At 46.1% G+C, this 21,568-nt stretch overlaps 1 protein-coding gene across 10 annotated transcripts in view; it reads right to left on the bottom strand.

Annotated features, from left to right (window-relative positions):
- Window positions 1-21,568, bottom strand: part of LOC115129434 (mitogen-activated protein kinase kinase kinase kinase 4-like) — a 97,838-nt gene that overhangs the window by 34,581 nt on the left and 41,689 nt on the right. For 6 of the 10 annotated variants that reach the window (XM_065018219.1, XM_029659780.2, XM_029659806.2 and 3 more), the window contains exons 3-14: window positions 14,092-14,148; window positions 10,554-10,679; window positions 7,632-7,742; window positions 7,191-7,281; window positions 6,875-7,005; window positions 6,495-6,549; window positions 6,296-6,374; window positions 5,726-5,901; window positions 5,557-5,629; window positions 5,219-5,429; window positions 1,119-1,280; window positions 929-1,030 (exon numbers count right to left, since the gene is read on the bottom strand). In XM_065018219.1, coding sequence (XP_064874291.1) covers window positions 929-1,030; window positions 1,119-1,280; window positions 5,219-5,429; window positions 5,557-5,629; window positions 5,726-5,901; window positions 6,296-6,374; window positions 6,495-6,549; window positions 6,875-7,005; window positions 7,191-7,281; window positions 7,632-7,742; window positions 10,554-10,679; window positions 14,092-14,148 — 1,374 coding nt within the window. Of the gene's footprint in view, window positions 1-928; window positions 1,031-1,118; window positions 1,281-5,218; window positions 5,430-5,556; window positions 5,630-5,725; window positions 5,902-6,295; window positions 6,375-6,494; window positions 6,550-6,707; window positions 6,747-6,874; window positions 7,006-7,190; window positions 7,282-7,631; window positions 7,743-10,553; window positions 10,680-14,091; window positions 14,149-21,568 lie in introns of those variants that run through there. The other 4 variants (XM_065018211.1, XM_065018216.1, XM_065018231.1 and 1 more) reach the window with 2 other exon arrangements.

Below are 21,568 nucleotides of genomic sequence, written 5' to 3'. Positions count from 1 at the left end.
GCAGAGGATAAGTTCATTACAGAGTTCACGTAACAGACACATCTCAACATCAACTGTTCAGAGGACGCTGCGTGAATCAGGCCTTCATGGTTGAATTGCTGCAAAGAAACCACTACTAAAGGACAGCAATAAGAAGAGACTTGCTTGGGCCAAGAAACACGAGCAATGGACATTAGACTGGTGGAAATCTGTCCTTTGGAATGATCAGTCCAAATTTGAGATTTTTGGTTCCAATCGCTGTGTCTTTGTGAGACGCAGAGTAGGTGAACGGATTATCTCTGCATGTGTGGTTCACACTGTGAAGCATGGCGGAGGTGGTGTAATGGTGTGGGGTGCTTTGCTGGTGACACTGATTTATTTAGAATTCAAGGCACACTTAACCAGCATGGCTACCACAGCATCCTGCAGTAATACGCCATCCCATCTGGTTTGGGCTTAGTGGGACTATATTTTGTTTTTCAACAGGACAAGGACCCAACACACCTCCAGGCGGTGTAAGGGCTATTTGACCAAGAAGGAGAGTGATGGAGTGCTGCATAAGATGACCTGGCCTCTACAATCACCTGACCTCAACCCAACAAGTGCTCAGCATATGTGGGAACTCCTTCAAGAGCGTTGGAAAAGCATTCCAGGTGAAGCTGTTTGACAGACTGCCAAGCGTGTGCAAAGCTGTCATCGAGGCTACTTTGAAGAATCTAAAATATAAATATATATTGTTTAACACTTTTTAAATTATTACATGATTTCATATGTGTTATTTCATAGTTGTGATGTATTCACTATAATTCTACAATGTAGAAAATAGTCAAATTAAGAAAAACTCTTGAATGAGTAGGTGTATCTTTTGACTGGTACTGTATAAAAGGCTAAAAGAACAGATGGATAATGGGAGATATACAGATGGATAGAAGAAGATAGATAGGCTTACAGAGTTCGGTCTCACCAGTAGCATGGCCTGTTCATGGAGCAGCTGCTGCTGCAGGATCTCCAGGTGCCTCTGCTCCTCCTCCAGCTGGCGACGGATGTACTCCTGTCAATCAAACCACACACACAGCAAGTGTCAGGGGTAGACTACAAGTATCATGAAATAAACTGTTGTTGATAGAGAGTTCTCCTACCTGCTCCCGGTCAGCCCTCCTTTTCTCCTCCTCAGCCCTCCTGCGCTCCTCCTCCTCTTTACGCCGGCGTTCAACCTCTTCCATGCGCCTCTTGTCATCCTGCTCCCGGCGACGCTGCTCGCGCTCCTGCTGCCTCCTCATCTCCCGCTCACGACGTTGTTGCTGTGGATGACCATAGGGGGCGACAGAGCAGGTGTCAGGAGCAGACATCACTATGCATTAACACTCCGAGCTAGCTAGCTCTCTTGTTTCTGGTCACCATATCTGGCCTTTATGAGATAAGCTAGCCATTTCTTACTGTGAGCATGTGAGATGCTAGTCTCACTTCCCAGGGTACACGGTTGGTGGACTACACTACGTATGTGCCATGTTTTACCTGTAAGCTTACCATCACCACTTCAGTAATACTGGCAGGCTTCTTGGTTAAATAGTGTTGATTTATTGCAGCCATCTCTATGAATACAGTAAGTAGCTCTACACCATTATAAAATGGGTGGGTCTAATCTTGAATGCTGATTGGTTAAAACTGCATTCCAGCCGGTGTCTATTCCACAAGTTACCACTGGCTAAATCTATGACGTCAAAATGCCTATTTACTCTGTTCCATCTGACTGCGTAATCCACTGTCTCATCAACCCAGCCAGCTAATTTGCAGTCTTTCCAGCTTCAGTTTGAAGTGATTGTGTTACTGTAGCTATTTTGTTAGCTCGCTCCTCTGAATGACAGTATCCTGACGAGTGAGCACATTTTCTATGCCAGGCGAAGTCGTGCCTCATCAGCTTATTGTTATGGATGTATCCAAATAAATGTCACTAGAAAACAGCTTAAACAAATGCAAATGCAGCTACTTTGCTGTTATGCTGGCTGCACTTTTTGACACGACTGTAAGTTAGCTGTAGTTCGCTAGCTAGCAAGCAAGGGATAAGAACGTTGCCAGCCAGTATGGCAATGAAACGTTTAGAACGAACGACTGGGTTGCGTCCATAAATCGAGAACAAAAAGACGATGACAGGAACGCGTCTCTAGCAACCCTAGATTTGTGTCGGGGTTATATCTTCTGGAAGGATGAAAAAGTATGAATAAATTGATCAAACAAATGTTTTTAATGAAAATATGTCAAACATTATTTGAATATGTTGGTAACCTGTTGTATAAAAGTGATAATGCCCTCGAAGCTGGTGTTTGGAGGATATATTGGCACGGGCCTAACAACACCCATGCCAATATTTCCTCCAAACACTGGCTTCTCTGGCATTATCACTTAAGTAGAATAAGACCTGCACTAGATGTGGTCCCTAGTTCCATGAAGTACCCTGTGGTGGTCCCTGGCACTAGATGTGGTCCCTAGTTCCATTAAGTACCCTGTGGTGGTCCCTGGCACTAGATGTGGTCCCTAGTTCCATTAAGTACCCTGTGGTGGTCCCTGGCACTAGATGTGGTCCCTAGTTCCATTAAGTACCCTGTGGTGGTCCCTGGCACTAGATGTGGTCCCTAGTTCCATTAAGTACCCTGTGGTGGTCCCTGGCACTAGATGTGGTCCCTAGTTCCATTAAGTACCCTGTGGTGGTCCCTGGCACTAGATGTGGTCCCTAGTTCCATTAAGTACCCTGTGGTGGTCTCTGGCACTAGATGTGGTCCCTAGTTCCATTAAGTACCCTGTGGTGGTCCCTGGCACTAGATGTGGTCCCTAGTTCCATTAAGTACCCTGTGGTGGTCCCTGGCACTAGATGTGGTCCCTAGTTCCATTAAGTACCCTGTGGTGGTCCCTGGCACTAGATGTGGTCCCTAGTTCCATTAAGTACCCTGTGGTGGTCCCTGGCACTAGATGTGGTCCCTAGTTCCATTAAGTACCCTGTGGTGGTCCCTGGCACTAGATGTGGTCCCTAGTTCCATTAAGTACCCTGTGGTGGTCCCTGGCACTAGATGTGGTCCCTAGTTCCATTAAGTACCCTGTGGTGGTCCCTGGCACTAGATGTGATCCCTAGTTCCATTAAGTACCCTGTGGTGGTCCCTGGCACTAGATGTGGTCCCTAGTTCCATTAAGTACCCTGTGGTGGTCCCTGGCACTAGATGTGGTCCCTAGTTCCATTAAGTACCCTGTGGTGGTCCCTGGCACTAGATGTGGTCCCTAGTTCCATTAAGTACCCTGTGGTGGTCCCTGGCACTAGATGTGGTCCCTAGTTCCATTAAGTACCCTGTGGTGGTCCCTGGCACTAGATGTGGTCCCTAGTTCCATTAAGTACCCTGTGGTGGTCGCTGGCACTAGATGTGGTCCCTAGTTCCATTAAGTACCCTGTGGTGGTCCCTGGCACTAGATGTGGTCCCTAGTTCCATTAAGTACCCTGTGGTGGTCCCTGGCACTAGATGTGGTCCCTAGTTCCATTAAGTACCCTGTGGTGGTCCCTGGCACTAGATGTGGTCCCTAGTTCCATTAAGTACCCTGTGGTGGTCCCTGGCACTAGATGTGGTCCCTAGTTCCATTAAGTACCCTGTGGTGGTCCCTGGCACTAGATGTGGTCCCTAGTTCCATTAAGTACCCTGTGGTGGTCCCTGGCACTAGATGTGGTCCCTAGTTCCATTAAGTACCCTGTGGTGGTCCCTGGCACTAGATGTGGTCCCTGGTTCCATTAAGTACCCTGTGGTGGTCCCTGGCACTAGATGTGGTCCCTAGTTCCATGAAGTACTCTGTGGTGGTCCCTGGCACTAGATGTGGTCCCTAGTTCCATTAAGTACCCTGTGGTGGTCCCTGGCACTAGATGTGGTACCTAGTTCCATTAAGTACCCTGTGGTGGTCCCTGGCACTAGATGTGGTCCCTAGTTCCATTAAGTACCCTGTGGTGGTCCCTGGCACTAGATGTGGTCCCTAGTTCCATTAAGTACCCTGTGGTGGTCCCTGGCACTAGATGTGGTCCCTAGTTCCATTAAGTACCCTGTGGTGGTCCCTGGCACTAGATGTGGTCCCTAGTTCCATTAAGTACCCTGTGGTGGTCCCTGGCACTAGATGTGGTCCCTAGTTCCATGAAGTACCCTGTGGTGGTCCCTAGCTGCATCATGAAAAAGCATGTCTCCGTATTTAACCTTTAAACATGGACTATGCCATATATTTCTCATTTCCCAAGAGGATTCCCTGACCCTACAGTATAATATGATTCATTAATGCATTTTCTCATTAATCAGAAAAAACCCTGCAACTGTAGGAAAGTGTATGCAGAGGTTAAAGCAAAAAAAATGACTGAAACAAGTCGATGACTGAAACAAGTCGATGACTCAAACAAGTTGATGACTGAAACAAGTCGGCCACATGATTGTCTGTGGGGCGAAGTTACACTCCCATTTCACGTAAAAAAATTCATTACCTTCTTTTAGGGAAAGAGGATCCTTTTGTACATGTATTAAACTGAGTTTGACCAATTGAAAATCAAACAAAAAAAATTGAACAAACAAAATGTTTCAATAAATTATCATATGACGGAAATCCGTGGAAGTGACGGAGAACTTTAACCCTCGTGTATGGGATACTGTATGGGGGAAACTATGGGAAAATGTGTGATTTTGAACTATTCTACACTGGAGGAGCACTCGGCTGTTATATTTTCTGACTCAATTGTACAGGTTGTGTCTTTAAAGATGTTCCAACCAGATAACTTATACATGGTAATATCATGGGGACTACTGCATATAAGGCATGGGTCAGGGAATTGCCTGTGCCGTTTTCTGCAGACTAAAACATCCGGAAGCTCTCTCTCTCTCAGGTTCTAGTAGCTAATGACTGAGGAAGAAGTCTTTCTGACCCAGCCTCCCAGAGAGGATAAAATACAGACAGAGCCCTGTGGTCTTCCTCAGAGAGATAAAGGCCAATTAGGAAACACAGCCCAGAGGGCCAAAGGCTGCACACAAATACACTAATCACTACACATGACTATAAACACAACACAGAGGGGGGGGAGACGTCTGTGAGGAGTGTGTTCCTTTAGCACACACACAAAAACACGTTATGCACACATACACAATTTATGGGTGCAAACTGCAGAGTAAAAGGACACCATTAGACAAGGAGAGAGAACACACAAACAATCTTAGACACACACACTCTTTCGTACCTCCTCCAGCCTCCTCCTCTGCTCCTTCTGCTGCTCGATGCGTTTCTGCCTCTCTGCCAGTAGTTGGCGCTTGTACTCCTCCTGCTCCCGGAGCTGCTGCTCCTGCAAGAGCTGCTGTCTGCGCAGGGCCTCTGAGCGCTCCTTGTTCTCTTGCTGCAGACGAATGAAATCCCTACGCAGGGTTGACTCCCCTGGTTGGTTCACTATGGAGCTACAGGACAAAGACATACATTAGTATGGAGCACGATGGAGCTATGGACCAAACAGACACTTTAGCTAACGCATTTGCTATTAGTATGTTGGCTAGTTTTTGCCATAGGTACATGTGGGTTAGTTACCTGGGCTCCCCCTCCTGCTCCTGAGCTTCCTCCTCCTCTTCCTCACTCCCGCTGTACTCATACTCGGTCTCATCTAGAGAAGAACGGTGAGAATGTTTAAGTAAAAAAAAAATATTGTGAAGAAGAGGTTTTGGAGAAGTGTGTGTGCATTAGTATGTCTACGACTCACCCTTCTCCCCCCTCTTCTTCTTGGTGCGGTCGATGTGGTCTTTGAGCTGGATGCGGACCTGCCTTTCGTTGGGCTGGTCTCTGATGAAGGGGTGTTTCAGCAGCTGGTCGGTGGGGGGGCGCTGAGTGTAGTTCTTCACCAGGGAGCCCTCGATGAAGCTGCAAAACTTCTTAGACCTGAGGAGAGGAGGCATTTGTTACTTTCATGAGCTTATGCTATATCTACCAGGGGATATCAGCTGAGCTATTTTTTTATTTCATCTTTATTTAACTAGACAAGTCAGTTAAGAACAAATTCTTATTTTACAATGATGGCCTACCCCCTCCCCTAACCCAGACGATGCTGGGCCAATTGTGCGCTGCCCTATGGGACCCCCGATCACAGCCGGTTGTGATACGGCCCAGGTTCGAACCAGGGTCTGTAGTGACGCCACTAGCACTGAGATGCAGTGCCTTAGACTGCTGTGCTACTCGGGAATGAAGGAGTTTCACCAGTGTCATTGTTCACAGTGGGATTGTAAAATGGTGGTTTAAATGTCTGAAATCATAACAGCAGAGATTAGTCACACACCATTTCTTTGACTTGAGTCGAGGAGGAGGGTTTCTGGGGATGAGGAAGAGAGCTCTCATTGGATGCATATCACACAGCGCTGGAAGACAAGACCAAACACAGGTCAGACAGAGGAAAACAAACATAATTTCAACCAGGTTTGCCATCTGGGACAAATAGTAGTGTAGAAGTCCAATAGTAAAAGAATGGCTGTACTTACGAGGAGCTCCCTCAGCCATCTCTATAGCTGTGATTCCAGTGGACCACAAGTCACTCTGCAGGAGAAAACACACTATGAAGGATATGGACCCAGCTACCATTGTGTGTGTGTGTGTGTGTGTGTGTGTGTGTGTGTGTGTGTGTGTGAGTGAATGTGAGTGAATGTGTGTGTGCGTAAATCTATGCATGCATACGTCTATAGGATGGTAATTACCACCCTCTCTGGTCCTGACAACATCAGCCCCAACCTGCTACTGTACTGTCCCATCAGCCTACACAGCCACATACAATGGCACAAACGCAAACAGCTATCAATCCACCAACTCGACACACCGCTGGACACTGACAGAAAGCAGCATGGTTTTATTGAGCGCATCTTACTCTGTAGTCATAGGTGGCGTCTGGGTTCTCGTCGCAGGCGATGACCTCGGGCGCCATCCAATAGGGCGTACCAATGAAGGTGTTCCTCCTACCCACTGTCCGGTCCAGCTGGGCGCTTACACCGAAGTCCACTAGAGGAGGGGGGAGTAGACCGGTCAGAACCAGTTCAAACTAGTTTAACCCCCACATATCAAACCAGCCCCATGCAGTTTAAGCCAGCGTAAACCAGTTCAAACCAGTAATAAAGCAGTCCCAGTTCCAATCAGGCCAGCTAAAACCAGGCTAACTTGAAAACAGTTTAAACCAGTGAACTCACCTAGTTTGACCTCTGCGTTCTCAGTCAGCAGCACGTTCTGGCCCTTGATGTCACGGTGGATCACATGGTGGGCGTGCAGGTGAGCCAACCCCTGAGGAGAGACACAGTCATAACAGTAATTTATTGTTTTTTAACCTTACTTGTAGAATCTGCAAAGCTCAAAAATAGGAAGAGTTGGGGCTTCTAGGGCAATTCAGGCAGCTGATTGAGTAACTTTTTACTGAAGAAAGTGTTTGTTTTATATTGTGTTTTGCTTTGTGTGTATATTGATGTGTATAGTGATGTGTATTGATGCATGTCTGATAGAAGGTTCATCTGTAAAAGACCTTGGTCTCAGCATGACTCCCTTTCAAAATAAAGGCGACATAAACAAATTCAAATAAGCTACATATCCCAGCATGCAACAGCAGGGGAACTTGTAGGGCGTAAATGTGGACTCACCCTGAGGATCTCACGAGAGATGTAGGCGATCCAGTCCTCCTTCAGTGTGTTGCCCTTGGTGTTCTTCACAAGGTCTGTGATGGAGCCTGCGCCACAGAACTCCATCACCAGCTAGAGACCCAGAGAGAGAGAGAGAGAGAGAGAGAGAGAGAGAGAGAGAGAGAGAGAGACCCAGAGAGAGAGAGAGAGAGAGAGAGAGAGAGAGAGAGACCCAGAGAGAGAGAGAGCGAGAGAGACCCAGAGAGAGAGAGACCCAGAGAGAGAGAGAGAGAGAGAGACCCAGAGAGAGAGAGAGCGAGAGAGACCCAGAGAGAGAGAGACCCAGAGAGACCCAGAGAGAGAGACCCAGAGAGAGAGAGAGAGAGAGACCCAGAGAGAGAGAGACACCCAGAGAGAGAGAGAGAGACCCAGAGAGAGAGAGAGACCCAGAGAGAGAGAGAGAGAGAGAGACCCAGAGAGAGAGAGAGACCCAGAGAGAGAGAGAGAGAGACCCAGAGAGAGAGAGACCCAGAGAGAGAGAGAGAGAGAGAGAGAGACCCAGAGAGAGAGAGAGAGAGAGAGAGACCCAGAGAGAGAGAGAGACCCAGAGAGAGAGAGACCCAGAGAGAGAGAGACCCAGAGAGAGACCCAGAGAGAGACCCAGAGAGAGAGAGACCCAGAGAGAGAGAGAGAGAGACCCAGAGAGAGAGATAGAGAGAGAGACCCAGAGAGAGAGAGAGAGACCCAGAGAGAGAGAGAGAGAGAGAGAGAGAGACCCAGAGAGAGAGACCCAGAGAGAGAGAGAGATAGAGTAACGTGCATACATACACAAGCACACACAAAACACACTATGCAGCCATTATTATTAACAGTGTAGATGTGAAAGATTAGAGTCACAGCCGTGAAAACACTGGGAGAACCACTCACTCTTCTTCCTTCTCTCTCCCTCTCTCTCTCTTTTTAAGAAAACTATAGATGGTTGGCAATAAACCGGGAGTAACCCTGGTCTAGCAAATTATAGCAAATTATAGCTCTCTCCCCTACTCCATCCCCCCTCCTCTCCCCCCTTTAGTTTCTTGATGTACCTCCACCTCTGAGAGACAAAAATACCCAGAGTTTGACAGGGGTCATCAAAGGTAGCACTTTCAGGCAAACACACAGGGACTGACTCCGAGAGAAGGGAGGTGAGGAAGGGGGAGTTCAAACTTCACCCAATCTTTAGAGGATTGGAGGAGAGAAGGAAGGGTGGTTTGTGGAGGGTATGCATCAGTGGAGGCTGCTGAGGGGAGGACAGTTCACAATAATGTCTGGAACAGAGCCTTTGGAAAGGCATCAAACACCTGGAAACCCTGCGTTTGATGCATTTGATACCATTCCACTCATTCTGCTCCAGCCATTGCCACGAGCCCGTCCTCCCCAAATAAGGTGCCACCAACCTCCTGTGGTATGCATGTACCCACTACCCACTCACTTGAGGGATATGGGTGGGTTGGAGTTAGGTTGGTGGCAGCTATGGTATCCATATCCCCATTTTTGCCCTGCTAGATTTGCCCCGGTCAACTGTAAGTGCTGTTATTGTGAAGTGGAAATGTCTAGGAGCAACAACGGCTCAGCCGCGAAGTGGTAGGCCACACAAGCTCACAGAATGGGACTGCCGAGTGGGACAGAATGGGACTGCCGAGTGCTGATGAGCATAAATATTGTCTGCCCTTGGTTGCAACACTCACTATGGAGTTCCAAACTGCCTCTGGAAGTAAGCACAATAACTTGTTGGCAGGAGCTTCATGAAATGGGTTTCCATGGCCGAGCAGCCGCACACAAGCCTAAGATCCCCTTTCACAATGCCAAGCGTCGGCTGGAGTGGTGTAAAGCTCACCGCCATTGGACTCTGGAGCAGTGGAAATGCGTTCTCTGGAGTGATGAATCACACTTCACCATCTGCCAGCCCAACGGATGAATCTGGTTTTGGCGGAATTCAGGAGAGCGTTACCTGCCCAAATGCATAGTGCCAACTGTTTGGTAGAGGAGGAATAATGGTTTGGGGCTGTTTTTCATGGTTTGGGCTATGCTCCTATGTTCCAGTGAAGGGAAATCTCAATGCTACAGCATAGTGGCATTCTAGACAATTCTGTGCTTCCAACTTTGTGGCAACAGTTTGGGGAAGGCCCTTTCCTGTTTCAGCATGACAATGTCCCTGTGCACAAAGTGAGGTCCATACAAAAATGATTTGTTGATATTGGTGTGGAAGAACTCAACTGGCCTGCACAAAGCCCTGACCTCAACCCCATCGAACAACTCTGGGATGAATTGGAATGCCTACTACGAGCCAGGCCTAATAGCCCAACATCAGTGCAGTGCCCGACCTCACTAATGCTCTTGTGGCTGAATGGAAGTCCCCGGAGCAATGCTCCAACATCTAGTGGAAATCCTTCCCAGAAGAGTGGAGGCTGTTATAGCTGCAAAGGGGGGACCAACTCCATATTAATGCCCATGATTTTGGAATGATGTTCGACGAGCAGGTATCCACATCCTTTTGGTTGTTTAGCGAGCTACCTTTTTTCCCTGTTGGACCTGCATTGATAAGATATCCAATTTCAGTTTGTGTGGTTGTTGATTTATCGTTCTGTAACTTTGTAGCGAGCACTGTCTGCATGTGTAGACGCATATTGTGTCATGATTGCAAGTTGTACCGATATCTTTTCCAACTGTCCTGTTATCTGGTGTTAATATCCATTCTGGAATGCCCTTCCGTCCAATCAGAAATGAGTGTCAACAATGCTGTGGTAAAAATCTACATTTAATTTCTAAGTACTTTCTACCTATTTTTAGTGTGGCATGGAGTGTGTTTTTTTACCTAAACCTCTCTTTTTACCTAAATCCGACGCAGTGACGGAGAACTTTAACCCCTGGGACTGAGGGAAAGCGGGAGGTAAACCAACTTACCCATAGCTGGTCGTCGTGTCCTGGGGGGCTCTTCTTGATGAAGGCTCCGTAGTAGGTGGCTATGTTTCTGTGGTGGGAGTACTTCTTCAGCATATTAATCTCCAGTTTAATCTCCTCCTCTTCATCCTATAAAAGAGTGCAGGAGAGCGAATAAGGGAGACCATTAATTGAGTTAATGGCTCCCAGATGACCTGATAACAGTTTAATCTGGGAGCCCCCAAGACAAACAAACAACCAACCAACCACAAGTCATACACACACACACACTTCCTAACAAGCTATTTGTTTAGTTTATGATGGCTTATGAGATGACACCCCATGGTTGTTTACCACACTTGGCATTCTTCAGACTAAGTTTATTGTAATCATGACAACAATAATAACAGAACAGGCTGGTATTTATTCAACCACATTATGAGCCTAGTAAATACCACAATTTATTGACTTTCAGTCAAACCGAGACTGTTGAAGAGCATGGCAGTGAAAATAGCACATTCTATATCGTACAAGATAATGGAGCCTAATAAACCAATATCACACACACAGTGTGTAGGATTCACTCATAAACCATGTCAGGCATCCATTCGATGAGAAAACATCGATTCAGTGTCATTTTTAACAATACTCCCTCAACATGTGGTCTTCCTGTTGGTAGAATGACGTGACATTTCCCCTGCCTGGTTTTATCATTCAGAGAGGGGGGAGAGAGAGCGAGACAGAGACATAGAGAGAGAGAGAGAAGGAGAAAGAGAGAGACAGAGAGAGAGAGAGAAAGAAAGAGAGAGAGACAGAGAGAGAGAAAGAGAGAGAGAGAAAGAGAGAGACAGAGAGGAGCTGACAGACAGAAGCGGTTGGGGTTCTGGGTTACAACTGCTCAGGCAAGGAAATATGACATCATTTCTCTCCTCTATCTCACCTTCACATCAGTCTGCACTCTCCATAACCTCATCTCTCATCACCCATCTTCTCTCACTCTGTCCTTCGTATGCCCCACTTTCCTCATTGTCCTGATGCTATAATCACCATTCTAAATGGTGGGAGAAGGTGGTATCAGACATCCTACAGATAGTATAACACAATGGAACAAATAAGAGTGATGTGCAACCCTTTTTCTTACTGGGTGCAGAGAGTGATGCAACACCTCTGCCAACCATTTTCTCACCTACACTGTAAAGATACTCTGCTGGGAGAGAGGAGAGAAAGCACGAGAAAGAGAGAGCACAAGAGAGTGGAAAGATGGAGAGGCTGTGTCTGTATCAGGACTTTTACTAAGAACTTCTGACTACTATTGAATCACAGTGAATGATAGCCACCAACAGCAGCATTTCTGCTAGGTTAGGGGAGCAGGCCTCTAGATAGTACAGCCTTCTGCTCTGCCGCAAGTAGACCTAATGTGATTAGAAGTTATACAGTGAGACACAGAGGCAGGGAGAGGTGTGGTAGGTAGAGAAAGAGCAAGAGATGAAGGGAGAGAGGAGAGATGGGTAGTGATGGGAAAGAGAGCAAGACAGAGAGAGATGGAGCAAGACAGAGGGTGTGAGGGAAAGCAAACCAAGAGAAAAAGGGCAGCGATAGGAGGGAGAGAAAGAGGGACAGAAAAGAGAGACAGTGGTCAAGAGAGGTGAAGAGAGCCAAGCGGCTGAGCGCCTTAGACCCCTCCCATAATCCCACTGCACTTCAACTGAACCTTCTGAGAGGAGGAGGAAAGAAAAACAAACTCTCCCTCCCTCCCCCTCTCTGTGCTGTATGTAAAACAGGATGTGGTATCTGGGTCAGGGCACATATGCTGAGATGAGCCTGTAGAGTAAAGTGAAGCTATAACTATACTAGAGCTGTCTCTAGATCTACTGTAGTATGTTCTATACAGGAACACACGTACATGGTAGGAAGCTTGGCCAGAAGTACTAGTCTGACAATACATGCTTCCATCCTAGGCATGCTTCCATCCTAGGCATAGACCCTATAACTGGTGTGCACCACCGCTACACACCTCAATGATGCTACCTGACTCTGTTTCTTCAAGTAGTAGGCTACAACAACACAGTTCAACAAAATATACCAAAAATACCACAAGTAAAAAACAGATGTTTTCCGCTGACCAGGAGTTCCTGGATGGCACATATCATATGTCCTGTCGGTTCACTAGACTAGCTTATCTATCCCCCTGCAGGACAACCAGAGAACATTTTCAAAAATAAACAAGCTACTCCAATCCAACTAACTCTCGCTCCTGGCAAACACCCAAACCTCAACTGAATTGTTTATTTTACAAAACGGCTTTAAAAAACCCTCTTCTCAGAAAAGATCTGATGTGTGTAAAATATCTCTAACATGTGTAGATCACCAGTAGGACTGTATAGCCACACGGCAATACTCTCATTCTCTGTGCTCCTACATACATACATCCTTCTCCCTGTCCTAATCGCTATTCCATCCTTTCTTTAGTCTCTATTTTGCAACGTTCACATGAGAAGTGAAAGGTTTGTGCTCAGATGTCTTTTCAAATCAATTATTAGAGACAGGGTAGGAAGATGCTTTGTCATGTAGACAAATACAGTCTAACATTTGCTTAGTGACAATAGCCTGGGTCGGTCTTTCTGTTCAGGCACCATAAGGAGACACTGTTAAGGCAAATGGGTGGAGGTAGACACTTAACACACACACACACACACACACCACACACACACCTCGAAGGCAGGCTGACTTCACAAGACATGACAGGGGGTCGATAGAGGCTATGTGCAACCCTCCTTCAGAGTATCTGAACACCAGACCTCTCAGTACTGCCTAACGATGCCCTGGGCTACATAAAACCACCTCCATCCAGCTCCAAACACAAACTCGGCTTTGTGGCATGAAGAGGAAAAACACGGAGGTTGAAGACCTACATTCATATAAGCCTGATATTATGTCTATTTCAGGAGGAAAAATATTGACTAGGGGAATTGGGGAAAGGAGAGAGAGCAGGGGGTGGTGGAGGTTTATCTTGGCGACTGTTGCTATCCTGCTACAGTATTTGTGTTTTGGTTCAAATTAAAGACATACTGTATCTAGGGCCTTGGATGCAATAAAACTCAACTTGGGATATGTCCCAAATCTACATGGGCTAGAATGTGGCTATAGAGTATTTATTATTAAGCATAGCTGGATCATTGAGTCAAGTACTAAAGATCTATTCTGTGATCCAGATTTTGACTTGAATCGGTCTTGACATAATGTCTGACAAGAGATGTAATTTGTGTATCTAATGGTTTGGGTCTTAAAAAGGAAATGTCTCTCTGAGGAGCCTATTGGAGGGAATATAAATTGTAGAATGAGTCCAAGGAAGGATTAGACTGATGTTATAAATCAACAGATTATTCAGGAAGTAGTCTATCAACACTGGGAACCAAAATGGAACTGTTAATGAGTGGAAGTGAATGTGTGGGAGCAAATGGACAACCAAGTAAAGCTATGGCGACTACCAAGTAAAACTGTCAGTCAAACCAGCTCTCTGTTAAATCACACACAAAGCTCTCCCAATCGAGCACCAGCTTACCTCTGTGACGTCCATGACCTTGATGGCCGCCAGTTGTCCTGTCTTGACATGTCGTCCCTGCAGAGAGAAAAAGGGATGAATTAATGACGTCATTTCAACCCTGACATGCAAAGTATCCATAGGACGTAGTTTCAGTGAGAAAGACCTTGAGTGCTTGATCCCAGACTAAGTATGGGTGATTCCTTGATTACTAACCATGAGTTATTACTCTACATGATGATCATGGAAACACCAGACATCAGATACCTAAGCAACAACCCAGTCCATATCATCAGCGCCATGCTTTTCTCTTTTCAGCTGAAACCAGTCTTTAGTTACCTCACAATGTGAATGACTCTAACCACTGCAGACTTCAATGACATCATATTTTCTGTTAACAGAGGAAGCAGCAGAATAGAGGGGACCACTCTGCAGTGAAACTGCCAGACAGAGAGAGGGTCAGTGAAGGGTAGGGGAATAACACTGCTGCAGGATTGGGTTTCCTTTGTCTGAACCGGCGACACCTGAGCTGGACCTGACCCCCCCTGTCTAAAATGGGAGAGTCCGGGCGCTGAGTGATGAGGGATTAACCCACTTCGGCTCGGCGGGGGAGGGGGTAATGAGGGGGGTCACAGGCTTTGTTGGTCTGACTGGAAGCAGACTAGTAGAATGACTAGAACAAAGAAAGAAGTGGGTTCACAACCTTGCATTAAAACATTGCATTTTCTACTGCTTAAAAATCATTATCACAGTAAGCTAGTTGTAAGAGAGAGAGGGAGAGATGAGAAACAGAATCCTAGAGTCACGACAGATCAGTTGTATGGGCCATATGTCAGTGCTGAGTTTGGGAGTCAGTCTCACAGTGCTAGTCTTTATCCCAGAATGCTTTAGTCTCTTCGGTGCCCTGCTTGGAGCAATCACCATGACAACCTGTCCTACCACAGCTTTTAACAGAGAGGGAGGAAAGAAGGCTGAAGTAGAGGAGTGACAGGTTTAGTGAGTGTGTGTGTCCATCCTCATCGCTTGGCAAGTCGCACTAGACAGGACACAGATTTAAAGGCTCTGCTGAGAGAGGACTCTGACAAAGACACCCCACCAAGGGCAGGGATCTCAGCCAGGCAGCAGCAACACAGGACCTCCCAGCACAGGACCCAACGAGGTCCCTACCAGCTACCATACAGACTGCACCACAACACCCTTGGGCTGCCCAGGGATACGCCAGACCAGAAAGGCCCTATAAATTAACCACACACTCCCTATCAAACAGGACTAGACTAACTATTTCCCTGTTTAATGACAGGCAGGGTGTAGGCAGCTGTGGTCCTGGGGGGGTCCTGTCTGGGAGAGGGGGTAATCTAATCTGGAGATCTGTCTAAGGACTGTGGGGATTAAGGAATGTCTCACCAGTCCACATTACACAAACACACATAGGTACAACACAAAGAGCAGCCTGTTGTAAGCATAACAGAAAAAGTCCCATCACTGTTATATACCATAAAACTAAATTGCAGAGTTACAATTCCTATACTGTTCTTGTATTGAATTGGTCTTTCGATAATGGTGCAGAATGGTCATCTAACAGCGGTGTTATTACCTTGACAAGACCTTTAATGTGAGAAGGCTTGGCTGAAGTCCAGTAAATGGCTTCTATCATTGAGGCCACTCCAGTCATGAGTCTCTCTAACTCCTATCAGTGTGCTGTGAGGCTTTCAGTGGACTGTAATGGACTCATTTGGCTCATGTGTGTGTGTGTGTGTGTGTGTGTGTGTGCAATGGATGACTCAGCTAAGCTGGTATAATGGCCACACATGCTTGAGGAAGATGGATGCTGCAGTTAAATGGAAGCTGATGGAAATTGACCACTGGCGTCCTTCACTCTGAGTGACCACTATGTACTCAGACAGACACACACACACACACACACACACACACACACACACGTCAAACTACTCATTCAGGGGTTCTTTATTTTTACATTTTCTACATTGTAGAATAATACTAAAAACATCAAAACTATTAAATAAAACATGTGGAATCATGTTGTAACCAGAAAAGTGTTAAACAAATCAAAATATATTTTAGATTCTTCAAAGTAGCTACTCTTTGTCTTGATGACAGCTTGCACACTTGGCATTCTCTCAACCAGCTTCATGAGGTAGTCACCTGGAATGCATTTCAAGTAACAGGTGTGCCTGGTTAAAAGTTAAATAGGGGAAGTTCTTTCCTTCTTAATGTGTTTGAGCCAATCAGTTGTGCTGTGACACGGTAGGGGTGGTATTCAGAAGATAGAATTTGATTTGGGAAGGTCAGTCGATCCGAAGGTCAGTCAATCCGGAACATTTCAAGAACTTTGAACTTTTCTTCAAGTGCAGTTGCAAAAACCATCAAGCGCTTTGGTGAAACTGGCTCTCATGAAGACCGCCACAGGAAAGGAAGACCCAGAGTTACCTCTGCTGCAAAGGACAAGTTCCTTAGAGTTACCAGCCTCAGAAATTTCAGCCCAAATAAATGCTTCAGAGTTCAACAGACACATCTCAACATCAACCAGACTAGGTGAACAGATGATCTCTGCATGTGTTGTTCCCACCGTGGAGCATGGAGGAAGAGGTATGATGGTGTTTTGCTGGTGACACTGTCAGTGATTTATTTAGAATTCAAGGCATACTTAACCAGCACGGCTACCACAGCATTCTGCAGTGTTACGCCATCCCATCTGGTTTGCGCTTAGAGGGACTATCATTTGTTTTTCAACAGGACAATGACCCAAAACACACTTCCAGGCTGTGTAAGGGCTATTTGACCAAGAAGGACAGTGATGGAGTGCATCAGATGACCTGGCCTCCACAATCATCCAACCTCAATCCAATTGAGATGGTTTGGTATGAGTTGGACCGCAGATTGAAGGAAAAGCAGCCAACAAGTGCTCAGCGGCGTCTGGTAAGGCAAGGGGTGGTGGTCTATGTATTTTTGTAAACAACAGCTGGTGCACAATATCAAAGGAAGTCTCGAGCTATTCCTTGCCTGGAGGTAGGGTTTCTCATAATAAGCTGTAGACCACACTACCTACCGAGAGAGTTTTCACCGGTATTCTTTGTAGCTGTTTACATACCACCACAGTCAGAGGCTGGCACTAAGAAAGCATTGAATGAGATGCATTCCACCATTAGCAAACAAGTAAACCCAGAGGCGGTGCTCCTAGTAGCCGGGGACTTTAATGCAGGGGAACTTAAATCAGTTTTACCAAATTTATATCAGATGTTAAATGTGCAACCACCTATACTCCACACACAGAGACGCATACAAAGCTCTCCCTCTATTTGGCAAATCTGACCATAATTCTATCCTCCTGATTCCTGCACCAGTGACTAGATCAATAAAAAAAAGTGGTCAGATGAAGCAGATGCTAAGCTACAGGGCTGTTTTGCTAGCACAGACTGGAATATGTTCAAGAGATTTCTCCAATGACATTGAGGAGTACACCACGTCTGTCATTGGCTTCATCCAAAAGTGCATCAATGACGTCGTCCCCACCGTGACCGTACGTACATACCCCAACCAGAAGCCATGGATTACAGGCAGCATCCGCACTGAGCTAAAGGCTAGAGCTGCCGCATTCAAGGAGCGAGACTCGGAAGCTTATAAGAAATCCCGCTATGCCCTCCGACGAACCATCAAACAGGCAAAGCATCAATACAGGACTAAGATCGAATTGTACTACACCGGCTCTGTGGCAGGGCCTGCAAACCATTACAGACTACAAAGGGAAGCACCGCCGAGAGCTGCCGAGTGACACGAGCCTACCAGACGAGCAAAACTACTTCTATGCTCGCTTCGAGGGAAATAACACTGAAACATGCATGAGAGCACCCGCTGTACCGGAAGACTGTGTAATCACGCTCTCCGCAGCCGAAGTGAGTAAGACCTTTAGACAGGTCAACATTCACAAGGCCGCAGGGCCAAACGGATTACCAGGGCGTGTACTGCGAGCATGCGCTGACCAACTGGCAAGTGTCTTCACTGACATTTTCAATCTCTCCCTGTTCGAGTCTGTAATACCAACATGTTTTAAGCAGACCACCATAGTGCCTGTGCCCAAGAACACTACCTGCCTAAATGACTACCGACCCGTAGCACTCATGTCTGTAGCCATGAAGTGCTTTGAAAGGCTGGTCATGGCTCACATCAACACCATCATGCCAGAAACCCTAGACCCACTCCAATTTGCATACCGCCCCAACAGATCCACAGATGATGTAGTCTCAATTGCACTCCACACTGCCCTTTCCCACCGGGACAAAAGGAACACCTATGTGAGAATGCTATTCATTGACTACAGCTCAGCGTTCAACACCATAGTGCCCTCAAAGCTCATCAATAAGCGAAGAACCCTGGGACTAAACACCTCCCTCTGCAACTGGATCCTAGACTTCCTGACGGGCCGCCCCCAGGTGGTAAGGGTAGGTAACAACACATCCGCCACACTGATCCTCAACACAGGGGCCCCTCAGGTGTGCGTGCTCAGCCCCCTTCTGTACTCCCTGTTCACTCATGACTGCATGGCCAGTCACGACTCCAACAACATCATTACATTTGCAGATGACACAACAGTGGTAGGCCTGATCACCAACAACAACGAGACAGCCTATAGGGCGGAGGTCAGAGACCTGGCCGTGTGGTGCCAGGACAACAACCTCTCCCTCAACGTGATACAAACAAAGGAGATGATTGTGGACTACAGGAAAAAGAGGTCTGAGCACACCCCCATTCTTATCGATGGGGCTGCAGTGGAGCAGGTTGAGAGCTTCAAGTTCCTTGGTGTCCACATCACCAACAAACTAACATGGTCCAAGCACATCATTACAGTCGTGAAGCGGGCACGACAGAACCTATTCCCTCTCAGGAGACTGAAAAGATGTGGCATGGGTCCTCAGATCCTCAAAAGGTTCTACAGCTGCACCATCGAGAGCATCCTGACTGGTTGCATCACTGCCTGGTATGGCAACTGCTCGGCCTCCGACCGCAAGGCACTACAGAGGGTACCAGTACATCACTGGGGCAAAGCTTCCTGCCATCCAGGACCTCTATAACAGGCAGTGTCAGAGGAAGGCCCTAAAAATTGTCAGACTCCAGCCACCCTAGTCATAGACTGTTCTCTCTGCTACCGCATGGCAAGCGGTACCGGAGCGCCAAGTCTTGGTCCAAGAGGCTTATAAACAGCTTCTACACCCAAGCCATAAGACTTCTTAACATCTAGTCAAATGGCTACCCAGACAATTTGCAGTCCCCCCTCCCCCCACCACACTCTCTGTTGTCATCTATGTATAGTCACTTTAATTAACTCTACCTACATGTACATACTCCCTCAAATAACCGGTGCCCCCGCACATTGACTCTGTACCAGCACCCCCCTGTATATATATATCTATATGTTTTTTTTTACTGCTGCTCTTTAATTACTTGTTACCTTCATCTCTTATTCTTATCCGTATTTTTGAAATTGCACTGTTAGTTAGGGGCTAGCCGAGTAAGCATTTCACTATAAGGTCTACCTGTCGGTGCATGTGACTAATACAATTTGATATGTGGGAACTCCTTTAAGACTGTTGGAATAGCATTCAATGTGAAGCTGGTTGAGAGAATGCCAAGAGTGTGCAAAGCTGTCATCAATGCAAAGGGTGGCTACTTTGAAGAAACTCAAATATAAAATATATTTTGATTTGTTTAACCTCTTGGATTTAGGGTGCGCTATTTTAATTTTTGGATGAAAAACGTTCCCGTTTTAAACAAGATATTTTGTCATGAAAAGATGCTCGACTATGCATATAATTGACAGCTTTGGAAAGAAGACACTCTGACGTTTCCAAAACTGCAAAGATATTGTCTGTGACTGCCACAGAACTGATGTTACAGGTGAAACCCAGATAAAAATCCAACCAGGAAGTGCCGCATTTTTTGAAACCGCCTCATGCCAATGACTCCTTATATGGCTGTGAATGAGCTACGAATGAGCTTACGTTTTCCACAAGGTGTCTACAGCATTGTGACGTCGTTTTAGGCATTTCAATTGAAGAATGGCTGTAAGGGACAATATATATAGCATGTGGTCACATGGTGTCTCCCGCAGAAAATCTCGCGTAAAATACTGAGGTAGCCATTTTTCCAATCGCTTCTTATGAGAAACCAATTGCCTCGACGGATATATTATCGAATATATATGTTAAAAACACCTTGAGGATGGATCCTAAACAACGTTTGCCGTGTTTCTGTCGATATTATGGAGCAAATTTTGAAAAAAGTTTGGCGTTATAGTTGTAGCATTTTCCGGTCGATTTCTCAGCCATGCATGATGAAGAAACGGGAGCTATTTCGCCTACAAAAATTATATTTTTGGAAAAAAAGGAACATTTGCTATCTAACTGGGAGTCTCCTGAGTGAAAGCATCTGAAGTTCTTCAAAGGTAAATGATTTAATTTAGTTGCTTTTCTTATTTTTGTGAAAATGTTGCCTGCTGCCAGCAGAGCCTAGCATAGCATTATGCCATGATAAACTTACACAAATGCTTGTCTAGCGTTGGCTGTAACGCATATTTTGAAAATCTGAGATGACAGTGTTGTTAAAAAAAGTCCAAGCTTGTGTTTGAATTGTGTTTGCGATTTTCATGAATAGGAAAAGTTTCTAGGGGTATTTATGTCCGTTGCGTTATGCTAATGCGTTTGAGGCTATGATTACGCTCCCGGATACGGGTTTGCTCGTCGCAAGAGGTGAACACTTTTTTTGGTTACTACATGATTCCATAGTTGTGATGTATTCACTATTATTATACAATGTAGAAAAGAGTACAAATAAAGAAAAACCCTACTTACCCTACCCTACGGAGGGAGGGAGGGAGGGAGGCATTACAGACAGACATTACATACATACATACATACATACATACATACATACATACATACATACATACATTACATTACATTACATACATACACATAACATGCACTCACATTCTCACACTATGAGCATGCACACACACCCAGTACAAAGCAATATCCTGTGCTTATTGCCTATTCAGCCTCTTTCCCTCACCTTGAGAATTTGTAGAACACATTATCTCTCTCCTAAGGCTTTTTTGCAATTTTAAGTGTATATGAGTTTGAGAGAGAGACTTGGGTACAGAGGTGGCGGGGGGAGAGATGGAGGAGAGGGAAAGGGAAGAACAGAAAGAAGAAAAAAAGAGGCTGAAGGCCAAGTTTTTCTGCTGATCTAAGCGGTTTCCCAGCAGAATCTGGGAAAAGACTGTCGACTGGACCTAATCACAGCCCCTCCCCACACACAAAAACATGCACAAACTCTCAGATACCACCATAGACTGGGTGCATACGGTAGGCAGGGCTGGTATAGGTGCTCTGACTGTCATGATGTCAGTGTCAGCCTTTGGCTGTGTCTCAATGAGTTGTCTCTCACTCGCTCACTCACTCACTCTTTCCCTCCTTCCCTCACT

This window comes from Oncorhynchus nerka, linkage group LG1, assembly GCF_034236695.1.
Source record: "Oncorhynchus nerka isolate Pitt River linkage group LG1, Oner_Uvic_2.0, whole genome shotgun sequence".
In the NCBI taxonomy this organism is placed as follows: domain Eukaryota; kingdom Metazoa; phylum Chordata; class Actinopteri; order Salmoniformes; family Salmonidae; genus Oncorhynchus; species Oncorhynchus nerka.
This window is presented reverse-complemented; position numbering and strand designations above follow the sequence as displayed.